Genomic DNA, 15,346 nt, shown 5'->3' with positions numbered 1-15,346 from the left:
TGAAGAAGTTTTCTAAACATTTTAGTGCACACCCTTCGAAGCTTGAACTCCACCCCTCATAAAAAAATGCGACTAGCTTCCCATCGTGTTGCCAATGACCATAAGCAAGCCTGAGGATCACTTTCTATGTCGCCGGCCTCATGATCATAAGTTGTTACCCATTCATCTTCAAGCATCACCAAAACTCAGACCTTGTCCAAGCAATGCAAGCATTCAACATATCACAAATCATGGTACTAGCCCGTGCAAGAGCCTTTAAGAGACTCGAGCGGCTGAGCTTGAAAACCCCCGTTGGTCTGCTAAAATCCACATTTGGCATACACATCACGATAGTGCCGGCCATATCTTGCATCAAATAGCCACTGCAACACTTTGCCATCTTCCTGCAAATTGCCATGCCTCGACTTCCTGCACTTCCATAGGTCGAGAGAGTTTGGCCATACCATCATTGCCCACCCCCTCGTTGAGCATTTATGCTCAACCATAGTATTATTTAGATAGGATATCATTGCATAAGAAGAAAATTGATAGATACTATGTACAAGAAGCATTAGATAGATAGAGAGAGAGATTCATCTGTTGTAGAGCCCGCCTGGGTCAATAGGAAATCCATAGGCTCTCCCAATTGTAATGAGGCTTCCACCAGGATCAAAAAAAAAGCTTTGATCATCATCATCCGTCTGTAAAACATAGGCAAGTATTCCTTGCTTTGCACCTGTAACTTTGTCAGCCAACCTGTCTTGTAGAAACTTCATAGCAACACCCTTCAAAAAGTTGTATACATGGACTATCTCCACGCCCAAAACAAACCTGCACACCCGCATATCTTCTGCATCCTATGTCTCCCAGCCATCAGTTAGCGAGCTCTCCATAGCTTCATCGTCTTTGAAAAACACAACCTGTAGCAAGTGGCATAGTGGTGCTTGCATAACAACTTTTATCAACAAATCCATCAGCAGCATGGCAACAACCTGTGGCAACTGATCATCCAAAGCAAACACTAGCAAAACCTTATTTGTAGGCTCTTCAAGCGGTAATGGAGCAGGCACACAACCTCGCATATCCTTTATCCTTGCCATAGCTTTAGCAACCAAAACCTGCCACTCGTCATCTACATCGACCACCGGCTCATCGAATCCCCAATCATCTTCATCAAGACATTCCTCCTCCGTCAGCAGGGCCTGACCATCACAAGGCAAGAGAGAGGGTTTCCCAAACCCCTGGTCTTAGCAGGCTGAATCTTCACATGCAACCTGCTCTTCTTTGACCAAATTATCGACATACATAACATCATAGGTCTCATACCTTGAGAGAGCGGACTCCGTTTCCCATGTGTTGTCCGTATCCAAGGCACTGCTATAGCTCGAACACAGCTCGGCTTTCTCCACAAAGCTAACTGACTTTGGCACTTCAGCTATCTTCTCCCCTGCTTCTTTTTCGGAAGGCACTTGGTCAAGCACATTAGGTGGCACTCGGTAGACTCCTCTCTGCAACTGTTGAGCCCTCGTTGGCACTTCTTCTATCTCTTCTACCATGGCATTAGCTTCATGTGCTTTGATCACATTCATATCGACCAAAGGAGCTTTTATCTCATGATGCTCTTCAATCTGTTTGGGCCTAGGTCCACTGGCTACCATGATTGCCGACTGTATCAAACCTACCTCCATCTTCTTCTTCATCTTTCGACTCTTTACTTTGGCAATTCTAACGGCTTCATCATAAGTGCTTGGATCTTCATAATCGACTCTCTCACGAACATAGGGATGCAAGTAGGATAAAAACCTTTCGAGCTTCAAATATCCCACATTGGTTGCTTGGGTAGCAGCCCGTCAGTCCCGTACTCAGGCCCACCACCCCTCTCGGTGTCTTCACCCCTCAGGCCATGGACCTCCTCCTAACCCCTCCTTCTTCTGGCTTCTTACCTCTTGCAAACCAGCCCTGCCCCTATCGTATTCAGCCCCACCACCTCACTGCCCCATGGGCCCCTAGCGGCCTTCCCCCAGCAGCGCCATCCTCCCCTCCTCGGCTTCTGTTGCGCTGCCCTGCAGCACCTCCTTCTCACGCCCTCGTTGGCGGCCAACCTATCTGTTCAACATGCGCCACCTCGTGGCCTAGACACCTTGCCCGCTACCACTGCAGCCGCCAATCGTGACCTCGCTATTGGTCGCTTCACCTATAAATTGACCTCCCCACCATTCGTGTATGGTCTCCCTGTCATCCAACTGGCGCTTCTCCCTCATGCATGGCCCAAGTGGCCCTTCCTTCCTGTCGCGTTGTTCGTTCACTGCAGCAGCTTGCTTTTTTCTTTTAATAGCTTTAAAACGATTTTGGGCTTGTCCCCCATGCACACGCCAACAACCATCGACGAATACCTCCTTCAACCTTTCCACCTGCACACCCTTTGAAGCTTGAACTCCACCCCTCATAAAAAAATGTGACTAGCTTCCCGTCGCGTTGCCAATGACCAGAAGCAAGCCTGAGGATCACTTTTTATGTCGCCAGCCTCATGATCATAAGCTGTTACCCATTCATCTTCAAGCATCACCACAACTCGGACCTTGTCCAAGCAGTGCAAGCATTCAACATATCACAAATCATGGTACTAGCCCATGAAAGAGCCTTTAAGAGACCCGAGTGGCTGAGCTTGAAAACCCCCGTTGGTCTGCTAAAATCCACATTTGACATACACATCACGATAGTGCCGGCCATATCTTGCATCAAATAGCCACTGCAACACTTTGCCATCTGCCTGCAAATTGCCATGCCTCGACTTCCTGAACTTCCATAGGTCGAGAGAGTTTGGTCGTACCATCATTGCCCACCCCCTCGTTGAGCATTTATGCTCAACCATAGTATTATTTAGATAGGATATCATTGCATAAGAAGAAAATTGATAGATACTATGTACAAGAAGCATTAGATAGATAGAGAGAGAGATTCATCTGCTGTAGAGCCCGCTTGGGTCAATAGGAGAGCCATAGGCTCTCCCAATTGTAATGAAGCTTCCACCAGGATCAAAAATAAAGCTTTGATCATCATCATCCGTCTGTAAAACATAGGCAAGTATTCCTTGCTTTGCACCTGTAACTTTGTCAGCCAACCTGTCTTGTAGAAACTTCATAGCAACACCCTTCAAAAAGTTGTATACATGGACTATCTCCACGCCCAAAACAAACCTACACACCCGCATATCTTCTGCATCCTATGTCTCCCAGCCATCGGTTAGCGAGCTCTCCATAGCTTCATCGTCTTTGAAAAACACAACCTGTAGCAAGTGACATAGTGGTGCTTGCATAACAACTTTTATCAACAAATCCATCAGCAGCATGGCACCAACCTGTGGCAACTGATCATCCAAAGCAAACATTAGCAAAACCTCATATGTAGGCTCTTCAAGCGGTAATGGAGCAGGTACACAACCTCGCATATCCTTTATCCTTGCCATAGCTTTAGCAACCAAAACCTGCCACTCGTCATCTACATCCACCACCGGCTCATCGAATCCCCAATCATCTTCATCAAGACATTCCTCCTCCGTCAACAGGGCCTGACCATCACAAGGCAAGAGAGAGGGTTTCCCAACCCCCTGGTCTTCGCAAACTGACTCTTCACCTGCAACCTGCTCTTCTTGGACCAAATTATCGACATACATAACATCATAGGTCTCATACCTTGAGAGAGCGGACTCCGTTTCCCATGTGCTGTCCGTATCCAAGGCACTGCTATAGCTCGAACAGAGCTCGTCTTTCTCCACAAAGCTCACTGACTTTGGCACTTCAGCTATGTTCTCCCCCGCTTCTTTTTCGGAAGGCACTTGGTCAAGCACATTAGGTGGCACTCGGTAGACTCCTCTCTGCAACTGTTGAGCCCTGGTTGGCACTTCTTCTATCTCTTCTACCATGGCATTAGCTTCATGTGCTTTGATCACATTCATATCGATCAAAGGAGCTTTTATCTCATGATGCTCTTCAATCTATTTGGGCCTAGGTCCACTGGCTACCATGATTGCCGACTGTATCAAACCTACCTCCATCTTCTTCTTCATCTTTCGACTCTATACTTTGGCAATTCTAACGGCTTCATCATAAGTGCTTGGATCTTCATAATCAACTCTCTCACGAACATAGGGATGCAAGCAGGATAAAAACCTTTCGAGCTTCAAATATCCCACATTGGTTGCTTGGGTAGCAACCGCCAAATCCTCCCAATAAGCTTCAAATTTATCAACAAAAGCATCAAAATTGGCACTTATGTCCTGTTGCAAACCTTTGATCTTCGCATCTGCTTCTGAAGCCGACACCACCTTTCTATACCTTTGTGAGAACTGTTCGCGAAATCCGATCCAAGTTTGCTTGTGCACCTCTTCTAAGGCATCGAACCAAACCTTTGCTTTACCTCGCAGCACCAAAGGTAGAGTATGGAGCTTTGCTTCATCAGCTCGCATCCGCAGTACTGTCAGCATAAATAGCTCAAAATCTGCAAGCCAATCATCTGCATCCTCATCTCCTTTGAACACCGAACCAAACTCCTGCTTCATCTTGAGTCAAGAACACCTTGTTAGGAAGCAATTAGTGGGTCCTCGGTGGGGGCACCACAAGATGGAAAGGGGGAAATGGGAAAACCACCAGCACATAAACTCAATGCCTCTATATAGCTCAGTGATCTCATAGCACCCCTATCCCCTAGCAAACACACTTCCAGATACACAATCTGCAAACAACTAATGTCCAAGCCCGATCCCGACCAACCCTGACTAGATAGATCCGTTTGCAAAGTAGGTTCAGATAGCCTCCATCTATAACATTGTAGAGCACCGTATGACATATAGGCAGTCCAATAACAATCGACACTAAAAACCCCAATCAAATCTTTGGCAAGCACCCGTTTCCCTTCAAGCTTGTGGATTTGAACACACCAACATCCTTATAGAGAGCACACGCTCAACACCCATCGGAAGCACACATATACCCGACATACTATTAGACACAAAATCGAGAGAGATGATTAACACTAATTTGAGAATAGAGTGGACAAATATCAAGGAAAACTCTTCAGAAAAATGTGTATGATGCTCCAAACACGCTGATGATCTCCCCTTTTCAGTGCTCAATTGACTCCTTGCCTCCTTTGCTTTCGATCATCTTCACTTGATATGGCATGCCCCTTGTGAGGAAACCCCGGCCTCACCAAGCAACTGTGTGGTCAACAAAACCGCCAACTTCCTGTACTCACTTGCTCGTTCAATCCCTCGTGACTCCAATCCTCGCCATCACGGGCATCACCCCTTGCTCATGGCCGTACCCTCCCGTTTGTAGTCCTAACGGCCTTCACCTTGGTGGGACCCGACCCCAAAAATTCCCAAATCTGCAGCGCCTTCACCCGTATCCACTGGCTTCTGGAAGCTCTTGGCGGCTCCTTTCCTGCCTTGGCTGCCCCTCAGGCTCTCAGTATGCACCTCCAATATGGCGCTCCCGCCTTTGTGACACCTCCCGGCCTTGTATAGCTGCCCGGTAGTCCCGTACTCAGGCCCGCCACCCCTCTCGGTGTCTTCACCCCTCAGGCCATGGCCCTCCTCTTAACCCCTCCTTCTCCTGGCTTCTTACCTCTGCAAACCAGCCCTGCCCCTATCATATTCAGCCCCACCACCTCACTGCCCCATGGGCCCCTAGCGGCCTTCCCCCAGCAGCGCCATCCTCCCCTCTTAAGCTTCTGTTGCGTTGCCGTGCAGCACCTAGTTCTCACGCCCTCGTTGGCGGCCAACCCATCTGTTCAACATGCGCCACCTCGTGGCCTAGACACCTTGCCCGCTACCACTACAGCCGCCAATCGCGACCTCGCTATTGGTCGCTTCACCTATAAATTGGCCTCCCCACCGTTCCTGTATGGTCCCCCTGTCATCCAACTGGCGCTTCTCCCTCATGCATGGCCCAAGTGGCCCTTTCTTTCCTGTTGCGCTGTTCGTTCACTGTAGCAGCTCGCTTTTTTCTTTTAATAGCTTTAAAAAGATTTTGGGCTTGGCCCCCATGCACACGCCAGCAACCATCGACGAATACCTCCTTCAACCTTTCCATCTACACACCCTTCGAAGCTTGAACTCCACCCCTCATAAAAAATGCGACTAGCTTCCCGTCGCGTTGCCAATGAACAGAAGCAAGCCTGAGGATCACTTTTCATGCCGCCGGCCTCATGATCATAAGCTGTTACCCATTCATCTTCAAGCATCACCAAAACTCGGACCTTGTCCAAGCAGTGCAAGCATTCAACATATCACAAATCATGGTACTAGCCCGTGCAAGAGCCTTTAAGAGACCCGAGCGGCTGAGGTTGAAAACCCCCGTTGGTCTGCTAAAATCCACATTTGACATACACATCACGATAGTGCCGGCCATATCTTGCATCAAATAGCCACTGCAACACCTTACCATCTGCCTGCAAATTGCCATGCCTCGACTTCCTGCACTTCCATAGGTCGACAGAGTTTGGCCGTACCAACGTTCTTATCACAATTAAAATAATGATTTTTTTTATCCTTCATAACAGGATTTTATTAAAACAGCTCTTGAAAACAGTATTGAAAACATTCTTTAGCAAACAGACATCTTTAAACTTAAGACAGGGTACTGTCAATCAAAACATTGTCCATAATAACCATGACCAGTACTCTTATTGTCTCAAGATCACCTAAGGGTGAAAAAATGGCACCCATTCCTTATTCACAATCCGGATTGGATAAACCCCCACCCAAGGTTCCGGGTGCCCATGCACCAAACCAGTTGCCCATACAACCGGGCGGCTCCCCTAGGATTAAAAAATGGTATCCTAACTTATGTAGAAACATCAAGACATGACATGGAGTAGAAACTCAACGTTCATGGGGGTAACCGACTTACCCATGGCTGGAAAGCCATCATTATCATCAAAATATACCAAGGAGTCAGAGGTGTTTTGAGACAAGCTGTCTTAAGGATGATCAATCATATCTTTCTTAATTCAATCAATTTTAACCCAAACAATTCTTTCCTACATTTTAAACAATGCACGTTGGAAGTTACCCTCCATTTTTGGTCAATTATTCAATTTCTTATTCTTACTCACTCCTTACGTATGCAATGCTAACTTATAAAAGAACTTAAACTATTTAAAGACTTAATTGAATAATGGGAAACCCACCTGGGATTTATTGGCCATTTGCTCCTGCGTTGGCACCTGAAGACTCTCCTATGTAGTCCCCTACTACTAGGCCCGGCTTCGTCGTCGTGCGACGCTCAAGTTCGTTTTGGAGCTACGTCCTCATCATCAGATGTAGGATTTGCTCGGGTCCTTTTAGGTGCCATAACTTCTTATCCTTATAAAAAGGACGTTTAATCATTAGGTAAATTATCCGAAAGCTAAACTTAACCTTTGTATCCAATTTTTCCCAAATCTAGGTTAACTTTATAGTCTTAATTGGTAAATTCTTGACCTAGTAATTTCTTATTTTCATATATAGGCATGATAACTTTTTCCACAGCTTTCCTAAGGGTTTTCTAAGCTATCCTAATTTTCTTATAATTTGTATATCTTTTTCCCAATTTTTCCATCGAATCCTAAGCTTGGAATCTGCTTATTTTGAGCTTAATATTTATTCTATTTATTTTCTCTCAAAGATTTTATTTCCTCAACTTTATATCATAGGTTTACACTTACTATAATTTTGCTAAAAACTTTTGACCACAAAGTCTGTTTATTTTAATTAATCTTTGGTCAAAAATAGGACTTTTAGTCAATTATAATTTTCTAAACTTACTAATAAATTATGGTATAATTATCACAAGTAAACAAGGATATTTTTTACCTCTAGTAATTATCTTATTATTTTTCAACTAAATTATATAATTTCCATCTTCAATTTTAAGCTAAAATTAGTATAATTTGACTTAAATAAATATCTATACTATTTTTCTAACCTTGACATAATTATCACCACCTTTTTATCATGTAATCTAACTCTAATAAATAGAATGTAATCATATAACATGATTTACTAATTTTCCCCTTTAAATTTTAGCCAAAATTAGTATATTTTGACTTAGATAAATATCTATACTAAGTTTCTAACCTTAACATAATTATCACAGCCTTTTCATCATGTAATCTAGCTCTAATACATAGCATGTACTCATATAGTATGATTTACGAGTTTCCCTCTTTAGTTTTCAGCTAGAATTAGTATAATTTGACTTAGATAAATATTTATACTAAGTTTCTAACCTTGACATAATTATCATGGCCTTTTATCATGTAGTCTAACTCTGATAAATAGTATGTAATCATATTACATGATTTGCTAATTTTTCCCTTTACCCTCAAAAATAGTGTTTTTCTACTAAGATAATTAGTTAAACTAATTATCTGTGGTTAAGATAATTATCACGGGTTTGTTAAAATGTGATTTACCTTTGATAATTATTTCAAAGGTTTTTAATTTAATTTACTATTTTCTATCATTAAGTTTTTCTTAAAAAGAGTGTTTTTCTACTGAGATAATTAGTTAAACTAATTATTTAAGATTAAGATAATTATTAAGGATTTCATAAGATGTGATTTACCTCTGATATTTATCTCAAATAATTTTTAATAAATTTGCTATTTTCTCCCTTTTAATTTCTCTTAAAAACAGTATAATTATGCTAAGATAATTAGTTAAACTAATTATCTGAGGGTAAGATAATTATCACATGTTTCATAAGATGTTATTCACCTCTGATGATTATCTCAAAGCATTTTGAATCAGTTTGCTATTTTCTCCTTTTTAATTTTCCCTAAAAATAGTGTAATTATGCTAAGATAATTAGTTAAACTAATTATCAGAGGTTAATATAATTATCACACATTTCATAAAATTTGATTTACCTGTTATAATTATATCAAATAATTTTGGATAAATTTTCTATTTTCCCCCTTTTAATTTCTCCTAAAAACAGTGTAATTATGTTGAGATAATTAGTTAAACTAATTATCTAAGGTTAAGACAACTATCACAGGTTCCATAAAATATGATTTATGTCTCATAATTATCTCAAATCATTTTGCATCCATTTGCTATTTTTCCCCTTTTAATTTCCCCTGAAAACAGTGTAATTCTACTATGATAATTAGGTAAACTAATTATCTGAGATTAAAATAATTATCACAGGTTTCTTAAGATGTGATTTACCTCTGATAGTTATCTCAAAGCATTTTGAATTAGTTTGCTATTTTCCCTCTTTACTTTTCTCTTAAAAACAGTGTAATTCTGCTTAATTAATTATGAAAATTACTCAAAAAATTACAAGATAATTTTTTTAGCATAATGATAGTCTAACACAGCTTTGATAATTATCTCATTTTAATCTAAACTTATTTAGTATAATTATCATTAAATTATGGATAAAATGAGTAATTTTAGCCCTAATATGATATAATAATTAATTAGCTTAGTATCCCTAAGCTTAATCATAATAATCAACAGATAATTTTGAATTAAGAGAGAATTTTAGAGTATACATAGGTTTAATCTTCAATTAATTAAGAAATTTGTAAATAGGTTAACCTAGCTTTGCTAATTAAGAAAGGTTAGTGCTAATTACCGTTGATTAACCAACTAGAGCTTTGCTCTCTAGTGATTTTTGCATAGAGGTCTCTCTAGATGAGAGAGGATGTACCAAGGCTCCGAGTCTGTCTGAAATTGTGAAGCAAGGGTCATATTTATAGGTTTTTGGGCACTTACAGGCTGGAAAATGGCAGTAACTTGCATCCCAAGCAGCCCTACAGCTCCAAAAATGCTCCCTGCTGCTAAATCTAGTCTGGGAAAGTTCATCATTACCCCACACAGCCCCTCAGAAATACAAAATCGATTTTCTGCTAGATTGTTGATTTTTAATGATTAATTTTGGAAATATCTGCAATTTCTAGAACCTTAGGATAAAAAGTCTTTAGCAGTAATAATTACTGAAACCATTCAATTTTACTTAACTAATTAAATTCATAGTGTAACCTTTCAGAGCCCGTAACTTTTCCAGATTTTATCAGAATTTGGTTCTGAAAAATTATAACCCTAGTAAAGCTCTGGTTACGGTTCCAAAAATACCAATATTTACCATAGTTGGATCATTCTACAGTGTTTTCTTAACAACCAAGTTAATTTGATCAAGGTTTGTACAATTTCTAAGGTTTTAGAAACTGGAAACCTTACACTAATGTGGACCATGCATGACTATCTCGGACTAACAGAATGCTCACGTGATTTACACACAAACTCAAACACTGTAAATCGTGGTTTTTCTCAAGATTATCTATTGTCATGAGTATACATGCAGGGGTTCAAACAAGCGGATACAGAGCATGTGTCACATGTGGACCTAGACTTAATGCACGTCGGGCGCCATCATTGAAGAAGCAAATCTACGAAGGTCATCAAGCGTATCTTCTAGAGAATCATGTGTTACACAACAGCTTTTTGGGAAGAGAGCCATCGAGGATGTCTGCACAAGCATGGTTAGAGCAGAAGGAGATGTGTGATGACGGCTTGTCCCCAGGGATAAAAAAGACTCTCTCTATGGTATGAGTTACCATATTGGCCCAGACTCATGATCAATCACTTGCTCGATCTAATGCATATATTCAAGAATGTGGGTAATGTCATAAAATCTAATATCTAACTAACCCAAATGATGTTCTCATATTAAATTGATCACTTAATGTGGGAGAATAAACGGGAACAAGTGTTAAGATATAGGTATGTGCTTTTAGATCTATCTCAACACGGGGCCAATGTAAAGGGGCCCAAAAGGGAGATGGTCTATCAAAGAGCAAGGCTAACCAATGGAGCATAAGACCTTAGGGTTAGCTTCATTGAAGACCTCCAATAAATGTGTGTAAAAGTCCTTTTGACCTTAAGTAAGCTAGGGCTGAGCTTGAGGTGGGAACCCGGCCCAAGCTCGAGGTGCTTGTCCTGCTTGAGGTGCTTGTCATGCTTGAGGTGTTTTTCATGCTTGAGGTGCTTGATTAAGATGCTTGAGGTGCTTGACTGGCTCCATCTTGAGGTGCTTGACTTGCTGCATGATTAAAGTACTTGAGGTGCCTTGAGAAGCTTGCCTGAGATGCTTGTGGGAACCCCCCCTAGTTCAAGTGCTTTGTCATGCTTGGTGAGTAAGGTGCTTGATCACCTAAAAGTCAAAAGCATTCCTACAAGAGGGGGGGCGAGCCCTTTTCCTAGGGCCTAGAGAGAGAACACCCACTCACACACACAAGGGAAGCCCATCTTGAAGAGGCAGCAAGGACACATATCAGGCCCCTACCCATGTTACCTTCATGTGTTGCTTGAAGCCTATTGGCTAGGCTTCAAAGGGTTCCAATGATAAATTACATGAATTATCTAATTGTTTTAGCATTTATCAAGTCCTCTCTCTCAAAGGGGAAAGGGGGACACTTGTCCCAAGGCTACCCATGTTGCTTGTAATGGCTCCTGCTTGTGATTGGCTAGGCCTGGAGGGGTCCAATGAGCTTCAGGCATGAGCTACAAGGGGGGGTCGACCCAAGCAAGCTAGGGGGGTGCCTAGGGGGTATACTCACCCACACACACTCACAAGCACTCTCATGGTGTGATATGCAAAGTGCAAGAGCTCCCTCTCCAAGCAAGTAGAGGTTGAGAGCCTACACCAACACTCTTGGCTATGGAGTGCAAATCCAACCAAGAGCCATGCTTCAATGCTTAAGCTTGCCATCTCCTTCTTCTTCATTACTATGCTATTATGTATGCTAGCAACAAGAGTATGATAAGTGAGGAACTAATTCTTTCTCCTACGAAATGTTTCTTCTTCCTCTTCCCTACCCTCATTCCCTGCTAGCTCTCTCCACCTTCGAAGGTGTTTGAGGTCTTGGGACTGAGGCTTGGGATAGTTAAAGCTTTCTTCAAGTTTATGTTATGTTTGTGGTGCATGAAGCCTTCCATCTTCATGGCATCACCTAGGTCACAAGGAACACAAAGACTGTATTGTAACAAGTCTCTCTTTATGGGAGAAATCATAATACAAATGCCTATTGGAGGGGGGACCGGCTCCACATAAATCCGGTCCTCAATTGTTGTCATGTTCTCTAAACTCTCTCTCTTGCAAAAGTATTGTCTATGCCAAGTTAACTAATTGCTATGATTATGTTGCTATCTTCAATTATGTATACCCGCTATGCTCACAAAATCATTTCTTGAAAGTACTCTCATTAAATTCCGCTATTCTCAAATTGAATAGGCAAATTCCATTACAGGTAATCTGTTGTGGGACCATCTAACTGGCAAGAAAGATACTTTGGGAGCCAAGGTTGACCTTAGAAATGTGGATCGTATGGAGCAATATTGGCCACAGACTACATCCAATGGATCGATAAAACTCCCTAAAGCGCCATGGATTTTGACAAGAGCCCAAGAACACAAAGTAAAAGAGACCATTCGATATGTATGGACCCCCACTGGCGTAATACACTCACTCCGAACGTGTTTCACTAAAGAAGGAAAGCTTATCGGTTTGAAGTCACACGACTGGCATAAACTGGCATAAAATGTGTCAGGTATGTTTGAAGTGGAATATATGATAGTGGGAATTGTGTAACAAATTTGTGTGTGGACTTTAATATCATTGCTAGACGTGTTTTGCAGTTTATTTTGCCGACGGACATTGAGGGATGTTTGTCTGTTGACGTCTGTAACACAATCTACAAACTTGTGAAGTTGGTGCAATGGATCTCACAAAAGGAGATCAATGTAGACTCCATACCATTTGCCAAACTAAACGTTGTGGAGGTTGTGTGCATGTCTGAAAAACACTTTCCTACTACCATGCTAACCATTCGGGTGCATCTTCTTGTTCACATAGTTGATGAGGTGGAAATAGCTGGCACAATACATTCCAAATGGATGTTCTTTTTAGAATGTTTCATGAAAACACTCAAGGGATATGTGCATCAGAAGGCACGTCCAGAGGGTAGCATGGCACAAGGTTGGCTGGTATCAGAGTCCCTAGTCCCTAGTGGCTAGACGTATTTGATAAAACCCGGGACATGCTATGGTAAACCATGGATGATGAGCGCATTTTTGGGATTTTCATGTGCAATCTCGGTTTTGAGAAGAAGATGACGGAAGATCTAGAGGCTAAAATCAATCGATTTTGCATGCTTCACAATCCAGTGATGCAAAAGTGGATTTCACAATACAAGGATGCAAAGCAAGAGCGACAAAGGGCATGGATTGAATGGAGACGGGGAAGACGACCACCGATGCATTATCCGGTGGGTCTGAAGAGCCTACCAACATTCTTGAGCTTAAGAAGGTTGCACAACCAATTGAAAAGTGCACAACAATGCGGTGAAGAAGTGACTAAGGAGGAGTGGGAGTACTCTCGGGGTTGCGCGACAAAGGTAAGTTTGCAATGTATGACTAGTGACTTTCTAGATGTTTGAACGGCCACTCATAATCTTTGTTGGTTGTAGTATAAGTCATACACAGCAGCATGGTGTAAAGGTTGACATTTTAGGATGGAACGGATCGAAAAAAAGTGTTTTACTTAAGATTGTGGAATCATGGCAATATTTGAACAGTCTAGTCGACGACGGTCCTCTGATACAGATCCTGTGGTGGCGGAACTCACTTACTTTGCACGCTACAAGAGATTTTGAGGATTGATTATAGAGGATTTTTTCTCGACTTGTTCCACGTGCAATGGTTCAAGATAAACATGGAGGGTTGCAACGCCTCTATGCACAGAGGAGAGTCTGGTTTCCTTGAGGTGGATTCAACTAAAAAATGGAACCCAAGAGACACTTTCGTACTACCCGAGCATTGTGAACAAGTAAGTATGTAAATAGTTAACATGCAATTTTAAAAGTTATGTGCTTGGAAGCTCTCTTGTAAGTTATGTAGCTCTGGCAGGTGATATTTTATCCTATAAAGTCTGCATCAAGCTGGTGGTACATCATAGAGGTAGCCCCTCGTAGTGCACGGACCTATGAGGGCTACCATGTACCAATCACAATGGCATCAATGGAGGAGATCGGATAAGATGCTCAGTAAGAAGCCGCTGAGGTGGTGCCACATGACCATCAAGCTGCTACTCTCTATGGGGTGTATGCAGAGGATCTACAAAATGAAACAGAGGACATATGCCTAGACAGAGAACCTTATATAGACATAGGGAGTTATGTTGAGCTATGCGAGGATGAGAGAGAGAACTCTTAAAGCCATAAACATTGTATTTGAACAATTTTACTCCATTTTATAATATATATTGTATTCACGTGGCTTTTTGTCCATTCTTGTCTATACGCTATACTTGAGAAATTTAAATTGTGTTTAATCGTCATTGCTTCCACTCCAGGTATGCTCCACGTATGTTCTCACAAGCAAGGACACTCCTCGGTCTGTCGTGAAAGTCTAATACACCGATGCAGCACTGCGCTCCGAGTGCGATGGAGACTGAGGTTGCAATCACGAAGGAGGTGATCCGTCTCTACTGTGGGGATGTTGCCATTGATGCCTCGACACTGCCTCATGTTCGACTAGTCTCTTTACCTTCCCCTTCTTTGCTCGCCCCCACACCAGCCATGGCATCGCCATCTATGCTAGGTTTTGCACGGCTATCGGCCGTTCCTGGCTACACACCACTACCTACTCCTCCCGAAGTCACCCCAGTCGACACTCCTCGCTTCGGGGACCAGACTCCACTGGAGACACCTGAGTCTGTACTCCCATCGAGATGCCGCTAGAGATCCCTGCCGAGACACCCAGGTTCACGCGTCACAGACGAGAGGGCTTGTCGTACTCCATCGACATCAACGGCATGTACCGCATTGACAAATTACTCCATCTGACAAATTACTTAACAAGTGTACCACATTTTTTTTTATGTGTAGATTGCTCAAAGAGCACATACTGCCAGCTGATAATGTGATGCCAGATTCCATAGAGGAAGTACGAAAGATCTTGCGAAACTTGGGAATGGATTACAATTTGATTCATGCTTGTCCTAATGACTGCATTCTTTTCAGAGAGGAATACATAGACATGGAGAAGTGTCTGAAATGTGATTCCGAGAGATATCGAGTAGATCTCCACGGAACAAAAAATCCACAAAAGGTTTTGTGACATTTTCCTTTGCTTCCTCGCATCAAGCATTTCTTCAAATGTAAGTCCATGGCCACCCTAGCATCATGGCATGAGGAGAATAAATCTTCGGATGGTGTGCTACGGATTCTTGTAGATTGTGCAGCTTGGAAATATATAGACAAAACATGGCTGGATTTTTCCAGGGAAGCTCTAAATTTGCACCTAGGCCTGCTA

At 42.2% G+C, this 15,346-nt stretch overlaps 2 protein-coding genes and 1 pseudogene across 2 annotated transcripts; all 3 read right to left on the bottom strand.

Annotated features, from left to right (window-relative positions):
* Positions 1-566: 566 nt before the first annotated feature.
* On the bottom strand, positions 567-1,922 carry LOC147456887 (uncharacterized; annotated as a pseudogene).
* A 901-nt stretch (positions 1,923-2,823) lies between these two features.
* Positions 2,824-4,097, bottom strand: LOC147456886 (uncharacterized). Its single transcript, XM_086513470.1, has one exon. The coding sequence runs from the start codon at positions 3,932-3,934 to the stop codon at positions 3,203-3,205; it is 732 nt and encodes a 243-aa protein (XP_086369596.1). The 5' UTR covers positions 3,935-4,097; the 3' UTR covers positions 2,824-3,202.
* Positions 4,055-5,812, bottom strand: LOC147456885 (uncharacterized). Its single transcript, XM_086513249.1, has one exon. The coding sequence runs from the start codon at positions 4,535-4,537 to the stop codon at positions 4,055-4,057; it is 483 nt and encodes a 160-aa protein (XP_086369375.1). The 5' UTR covers positions 4,538-5,812.
* Between the last annotated feature and the right edge of the window lie 9,534 nt (positions 5,813-15,346).

The sequence above is a fragment of the Adiantum capillus-veneris genome, chromosome 5, assembly GCF_014529385.1.
Source record: "Adiantum capillus-veneris isolate H3 chromosome 5, ASM1452938v2, whole genome shotgun sequence".
Taxonomy (NCBI): Eukaryota; Viridiplantae; Streptophyta; class Polypodiopsida; order Polypodiales; family Pteridaceae; genus Adiantum; species Adiantum capillus-veneris.
This window is presented reverse-complemented; position numbering and strand designations above follow the sequence as displayed.